The sequence below is a fragment of the Fulmarus glacialis genome, unplaced genomic scaffold (genome assembly GCF_000690835.1).
Source record: "Fulmarus glacialis isolate BGI_N327 unplaced genomic scaffold, ASM69083v1 scaffold3743, whole genome shotgun sequence".
Lineage (NCBI taxonomy): Eukaryota > Metazoa > Chordata > Aves > Procellariiformes > Procellariidae > Fulmarus > Fulmarus glacialis.
Window position 1 is genome coordinate 11,516 of NW_009202105.1, and position 7,227 is coordinate 18,742.

The 7,227-nt window shown below is 55.4% G+C and overlaps 1 protein-coding gene across 1 annotated transcript in view; it reads left to right on the forward strand.

Annotated features, from left to right (window-relative positions):
• PYGB (phosphorylase, glycogen; brain) overlaps positions 1 to 6,365 on the forward strand; it is a gene marked incomplete at its 5' end in the record, with an annotated part of 17,877 nt that extends 11,512 nt beyond the window's left edge. Inside the window, 13 exons of the mRNA XM_009574157.1 lie at positions 395 to 538; positions 876 to 968; positions 1,097 to 1,243; positions 1,374 to 1,537; positions 1,891 to 2,005; positions 2,736 to 2,837; positions 2,975 to 3,122; positions 3,684 to 3,742; positions 4,055 to 4,196; positions 4,547 to 4,754; positions 5,192 to 5,326; positions 5,519 to 5,585; positions 5,870 to 6,365. Of these exons, the coding sequence (XP_009572452.1) occupies positions 395 to 538; positions 876 to 968; positions 1,097 to 1,243; positions 1,374 to 1,537; positions 1,891 to 2,005; positions 2,736 to 2,837; positions 2,975 to 3,122; positions 3,684 to 3,742; positions 4,055 to 4,196; positions 4,547 to 4,754; positions 5,192 to 5,326; positions 5,519 to 5,585; positions 5,870 to 6,022 (1,677 nt within the window). The remainder of the gene's footprint in view (positions 1 to 394; positions 539 to 875; positions 969 to 1,096; positions 1,244 to 1,373; positions 1,538 to 1,890; positions 2,006 to 2,735; positions 2,838 to 2,974; positions 3,123 to 3,683; positions 3,743 to 4,054; positions 4,197 to 4,546; positions 4,755 to 5,191; positions 5,327 to 5,518; positions 5,586 to 5,869) is intronic.
• Between the last annotated feature and the right edge of the window lie 862 nt (positions 6,366 to 7,227).

Sequence of the window (7,227 nt, forward strand, 5' to 3'; positions counted from 1 at the left end):
GTGAAGTGTAGTGTGCATGGGAGGCAGCTGATGTGTCCAGAGATGCTGGCTCCTGGCTATTACAGGGAGTCCAAAATCCTTGGTCCAAAAACCCTGCAAAGGGTCTTGCAGTAAGGGAGGAAGCTGCGCTTGCTCTGTAGGAGTACCATGGCTGTGGCACATTCTTTTGCCGTCTGGAGGCAGCTATTTGGGATGCTGAGCCCCTTGTCAGTCCCTACAGCTGCTGCCCCATCAGAGGCAGTATGAGAAACATCCACATTTGCCCTGATGAGGTGCTGAACCCGTGAGGCCTGTTGGGAAGCCCGTCAGAGCAGACAGCAGCATCTCCAGGGGTTTGGCTGCCAACTGGGGATGGCAGCTGCAGCACTGATGGCTGTGGTCTCCCGACTTGCAGTTCTTTGAAGGCAAGGAGCTGCGGCTGAAACAGGAGTACTTTGTGGTGGCTGCTACCCTCCAAGACATCATCCGGCGCTTTAAGTCCTCCAAATTTGGCTGTCGAGACCCTGTGAGAACATGCTTTGAAACCTTCCCAGACAAGGTGAGTTTGTGGGCAGAGAGGGTCCGGAGGCGTTTCAGCCAGACTTGCCTATCATGAGGGAGAGCAGGATGCTCAGTACCAAGTGGGGGCATATATACAAAGACCCTGGCAATTTGGGTTGGAAAATGTAATGTCCAGGCCTGTTTTCTCAGGGAGAAATTTGCAATTTGGAGCAAAACTTGCAAAGGTTGAATAGCTCTGTTCCTGGGAGCTCTGTTTCTGGGGTGTGTGCCAGGAAAAGAGGCTTAGGGCTGACCCTCACCCCAACCCCATGCATGCGGGACACTGTCACAGTCCTATCACTGCCAGACCTGAGCCCAGCAAGTCTGTCTTGCAGGTAGCTATTCAGCTAAATGACACCCACCCTGCCCTGTCCATCCCAGAGCTCATGCGGATCCTGGTGGATGTGGAGAAAGTGGATTGGGACAAGGTAAGTAGAGCTGGGAGGTCCATGCTAAACCTTGCAGGGGAAAGAGCTGCTGTCTTGTCCTCACACAGGGTTTCCTTTCCCCCCCCTGGCCTGGGCATGTGCGTGTTAACCTGCTGTCTGTAATGCAGGCCTGGGAGATCACAAAACGGACCTGTGCCTACACCAACCACACTGTGCTGCCTGAAGCCCTGGAGCGCTGGCCAGTCTCCATGTTTGAAAAGCTGCTGCCACGTCACCTAGAGATCATTTACGCCCTCAACCAAATGCATCTGGACGTAAGGGACTGGGCTGGTCACAGGCTGGGGGAGTTCTGGGGGTGTGGATCTGGCTGCCTTTAGGATGGGAATGTTCCTAGGTCCTCTGGCTGGGTCGCTAATGTCCCTCTTTCTGCCTGCCTGCCTGCAGCGGGTGGCAGCTCTCTACCCAGGGGACATTGACCGTCTCCGGAGGATGTCAGTGATCGAGGAAGGAGATTGCAAACGTATTAACATGGCACACCTCTGTGTGATTGGCTCCCATGCAGTGAACGGTGTGGCCCGCATCCACTCCGACATTGTGAAGAACTCAGTGTGAGTTGGGGGACACGCAAGGCACGCACCCTCTCCACTCACTGGGCTTTGCCTGCAAGCCTGGAGGGCTAGCTGGAGTGATCAGGTATCAAGGTCTGCTTTGGTTGCCCTGCTGGGCATGGCAGGCTGGGGACACTGTCTCGTTCGCATGCATGCAAGGTCTCACTCATCTCTCTTTGGAGCTGGTGAAACCCTTGGCATTATGGCTGAGGAAGGGGGTGAGAGGCAGCATAGAGAGTTCAGCCTTGTTACAGGGAGATCTGCAGAGACTACCCTGAGTCAGGAGCATATACAGTGGGGGCCCGGCTGAAGCTCTGGGTGGTGGTGTGGTTCAGAGCTCCCTGGTCTTACAGGTTCAAGGATTTCTATGAGCTGGAGCCAGAGAAGTTTCAGAACAAGACAAATGGGATCACACCGAGACGCTGGCTCCTGCTGTGCAACCCGGGACTGGCCGACGTTATTGCTGAGGTGAGGTGTCAGTATCTGAAGTAAAGGGCTGAGCGTGATCCGTTTGCTTCCAAGCACCTCTTTGTGTGGTCTGACCAGACCTGAGGCTAACGCCTGGAGGGTGTGAGTGAGGACAGCCTGGGAGGAGCACGCCTGTTGCACATATAGGTGTGAGATTGGTTGGGCTTTGAAGTTGGTTGTGAAGGGTTGGCCAAAAAAGTTGCAGAAATTTGGATCTGGGTCCCTGCCCTCACAGTGGCTACATCCAACCTGTCAGGCAGTACCATGGTGTGTGACCATGGTCACACAAGCACAAAGGAGCTCCCTTGGAGCTCCAGTTCCAGTTCTGTCTGCTTTGTTTACCAGGCCCTTTAGCACAGGTTTTTGCTTCACACTGCGACATGCCATAGCTGAATAACATCCTGCAATTAAATGAATCTTTATATCCCGCCCATCAGTTTCTCCAGCTGCCAGGAGGCCCTGGTACATGTGCACACATCCTCCCTCTAAAGCTCCTTGAGAAAGAGGGACTTGTTTGGGTTTTTGCAAGTGCCCTGTTTCCCCTGTACCTTTGGGCTCTCTGAAAACGTGGAGAAATAACCTTGCCATAAGAAACTGTGCCCCTTTTCCTGGCCAGAGTGCTTCTTCCAATTCCCAACAGAACTGTGGCATCTCTGTTGGGGAAGCACAGTTGTGGACCGGGTGAGGTGTCTCACGGGTGGGACATCCCTCTCTTTGTTTGTTCTTTTAGAAAATCGGGGAAGGCTTTATCACAGATCTGAGCCAGCTGAAGAAGCTATTGGATTTCATCGATAATGAGACTTTTATCAGGGATGTGGCAAAAGTCAAACAGGTAATGTGCACTGGAGGCGGGGTCGGGGGAAGAAGACTAAAGGCACCATGCTCCCAGGAACATCCGAGGAGCGAATGCTCACTTCTGATGCAAGGCGTGGGAACCCGTGCCTGTTCCTCATCAGATTTTCTCGCCAGGAGAACAAGCTGAAGTTTGCAGCCTACTTGGAGGAGCAGTACAAGGTCAAGATCAACCCTTCATCCATGTTCGATGTTCAGGTCAAGCGAATCCATGAGTACAAGCGGCAACTGCTGAACTGCCTGCATGCTATCACCCTCTACAACCGTAAGTCCTGCCTGGGCTGGTAGGCAAGGGGGTGTCCCCCAGCCTCTCACTGCCAGGGTTCCTGTTTAAAAGTATGCCAGCTGGTGGCCAAGGACTCCTGAGTCTAGCTCTGCCTTCCTGTCATGAAGGGCTCTCTCCGGGAGGGAAGAGAGAGTGTCTGAAGGGTTGTACAGAGCTCTGAGGAAAAGCTCACAGCCCATGTCTCCAGCCCAGCTGGGTCCCAGGGCCCAGGTAACCCCCACACCTGTACTGCAAGTGTTAGGACTGACCTGGTGCAAGTTAAAACCCCACTCCCCAGTGCATGCTTCTGGTCCCTGCCCATTCCCAAAGGGAGGCAAGTCATTGGAGCTCTGCATCATGCTGGCTTGAGTAGTTCTCCAAGGGCTTTGCAGCCCATTTTTGCCCAGCACAGCTCCAGCAAATGTCTAGTTGGGCTTCAGGGTCCTGCAAGTTTGCTGGGTCCATGTGATATGGGCTGGAATCCCAGCCCACCTCTGATGCACACAATAAACTCTGTCCAGTTTGTCGTCACTTCAGTTGTGTTATGCCCTGCTCTTTCAGGCATCAGAAGCAATCCATCCAACTCCTTTGTGTCCAGGACTATTATGATCGGAGGAAAGGTAACGTGTGTTCCAGACTCGGTGCATGCATGGCTCAGTGGGGATGTGGGGAAGGTGCTGTCCCCTTTCTGTAGCTTTGCCGGGCCTGCTGTAGGTTAGTCAGCATTTGCAGGCTCTTCAGGAAACACTTTCATGGATTTATCAGACTGAACAAGGCCCAAAAAAGGACTTCTCCTCCCAGTAGGGTGTTTTTGCTGATCCATATGAACAGCAGAGGTGAGGCCCAGATTCTCCCTGTGGTGAGGACCCACACTGGAACCTCTCATGCTCTTCCTTAAAATCTTTCACCATTTCTGGGCTGCTCTTCTTCAGGCGGCCCCTGGCTACCACATGGCCAAGATGATCATCAAACTCATCACGTCCATCGGTGAGGTCATCAACAACGATCCCTATGTGGGGGACAGGCTCAAGGTCATCTTCCTGGAGAACTATCGGGTATCCTTGGCTGAGAAGGGTATGTCTGGTCTTGTGTAAGCACATGTCAGGAGCTGGGCATGTCCCAGCTGAGCCCAGAAACTGGCTAGCCTGAGAGGCTGTCATGGCAGGGTCACCTGGCTCTCCCTTAGGAAGGGCCCGAGGGCTCCACACAGGGCAGGACCCAGCTTCATACAGGAGTGACAGCAGCTGCATGGGGTCATGGCAGCACTGAGCCTGGCTCTGGCCCCAGAGCCGTGCTGTTTGGGCTGAGGTTGAGGTCAGCAGGGCCACTAGCAGATGCCCAGGGTTGTTTTGCTGTCGTGGGCCCAGGTTGTGGGGACCTGTAGTGTGCCATGGATTAACTCCTACCTCTCTTGCACCCGGCAGTGATCCCGGCAGCGGATCTCTCCCAGCAGATCTCCACAGCCGGCACGGAGGCCTCGGGTACTGGCAACATGAAGTTCATGGTGAATGGGGCCCTCACCATTGGTACCATGGATGGGGCCAATGTGGAAATGGCTGAGGAGGCAGGCGAAGAAAACCTCTTCATCTTTGGCATGCGGGTGGAGGACGTGGAGGCCCTAGATCGCCAAGGGTTGGTTCTGGGGAGAGCCCATTGCATGCCAGGGCTTGTCAGATGGGGATACGGGTCCCAGCTCTGGCAGGGAGAGCCATGATCTCTGGGAGGGACACCCTTCTCCCTGGGCAGCTCTGGAGCAGGAAAAAGCTGGGGGGGCTGGAGGCAGCCTCCACCCTGGGCTAGTCAGTGGATGGTCCACCAAGGATGCAGCCCAAGCAGCTCGCCCAGAGCACAGTGGCTTGGGCAGAAAGTGTTTCAGGCACTGTGTCTGGTCTTAGAGGCACTAGCAGGGTGCTCTGATGGACACAGCCCCAGGAACAAGGCCCCTCACGCAGGAGCCATATGACATCCTTGCCTGCCCTCCCTGCCTCAGACATGTCAGGTCCTGCTCTCCAGGTGCTGGGGCCCAGGGGGGAGCATCGGGCCCTACAGTCTGTCTCTGCTGGGCGCAGGTATAACGCACGGGAGTACTACGAGCGCCTGCCAGAACTGCGACAGGCTATCGACCAGATCAGCAGTGGTTTTTTCTCCCCTCGAGACCCCGGTTGCTTCAGGGACGTTGTGAACATGCTCATGTACCATGACAGGTGAGTCCTGGCAAGCATCCCCTTTGGTGGGCTGCTCTGAGCCTGCCCAGGCCTTCTTCCCAGCTGGCCTGGGTCCTGCTGCGCAGGGGCTAAGCCCTGCCTGCCCCCAGGAATATGTCTGTGCTGCCCTGTCCTGCCATGCTGGGACCCTACAGCAGGCAAACCCTCGCCTTACTCTGCTTTGGGTTTCAGGTTTAAGGTGTTTGCCGACTATGAGGCCTACATTAAATGCCAAGGCCAAGTGGACCAGCTGTTCATGGTAAGAGCTGTCCACTACTGAGGGGGAGGGAGGGGGTTTTTGGCCATGGCAGTACAGCGGGGAGACTGGGGGGACCTGGGATGAGTGTGCTCCCGTGGAGCCCTTCTCACAGACACCACATGGTGTGGGCATGGAGCAGGGTGAGGCAGGTTTTGCTGCTTCGGCAGCCCCACACCACGGCATTTAAACCAGCCAAGCGTGCATAGCCCATGCCCTGCAAGGTTGCAAGCCAGGACAGAGCCGGGTGAGGAACTGACTGCTGACATTGCCTCTCCTCTTCCCAGGACCCCCGGGAGTGGACTAAGAAAGTCATCAGGAACATTGCATGCTCGGGCAAGTTCTCCAGTGACAGGACCATCATGGAGTACGCCTGGGAGATCTGGGGTGTGGAGCCATCTGCCACAAAAATGCCCCCACCCAACCTCCCCCGGGATTGATGCAAGCACAGAGGGAAGGAAGGAGGGATGGGTTCCCAGCCCAAGAGGCTTTACCTGCATTTCACCGCCAGTCATACGGGCTCGGCTCTGCAGAAACAAGGCCCTTCCCTCAGAGGAGTAGAAGGATGCTCTGAGGAGGACCCCTGACTGAGGAACAGGAGCTGGGGGAGAGGAAAAAGGACCCTGTGTTTGTACCCACATATCCAGCCTGCATGTGCTGCATAGTGCTTTTAGTGAGATGAACCACGGATAAGTCTTCCACAGCTGTGCTCCATGCTTAACAAGGGCTTTCCAACTAAATCCTCCCCTCTCCCCCTGCATGCAGCCTGGCCTGGCCTCCCTGACCCTGTCCCACAAGCAGGTTTAGCCAACACAGAGTGTGTCTTGCATCCTCCTCCAGTTGGGTCTGCCAGCTATAAGCTAGGGGAGGGAGAGGCCACTGTCTGCCCCTCCGGTCACCCCCTTCCCCAGTAACACCTAGAAAAGGTGAGGCTGGCTGTTAAAGCAGCTGGCCCAGTGCAAGTGCCAATGTCAAATGCTACGTGCAACAAGGAGAAGGCGAGAGGGCCTGGGATCAGTGACTTCCTTGCCACAGAGCTTGCCATAGCCTCCTCCCCCACCTTTTTGTTAACTGAAAGCCCAGTAACCAAGCCACTCCAGCAATTTTTATCCTCCATGTCTGCACAGAGAGGGTTGTACCTGCCACTGCCAGCTGTGTGGCTGACCCTAGTGGGCCTGTAGGCCCCAAGCAGGCTCTTGGCTCTCCAGGCACAGCTGTATGCTGGGTGCTATGCAGGGGATGAATGTGTATGACATCTCTTGCGTCCCTCCATAGCTGGGTCATGCTGCTCCATGTGTTCCTCCCAGTGCTGGGGTCAGAGTTTAACACCCATAGAGCTGTGTAGTGCACCTGTACTCCCCTGTGTGACACCAACTCATTAAAACAACCAGAACACCTGCTGGTTTGACTTCAGGCTGACTTGTGACTACTCCACATCTGTGGCTTCATATTGCAGCAAGTTCAGGCCATGACACCTGAAGCCATGCAGGCCTTCCCCAGCTGTGGCTTCATGGGATGCAGTCCCCTGCAGCTGGCATGGTGCTGGCACCATCATGGGAGCAACATGGCCATGGCAGAAAGGTCAGTCTTGCCAGTGCAGGATGGAGCTGGTACCAGAGGCTGCACTGGGCTAGCTAGGGCCAAA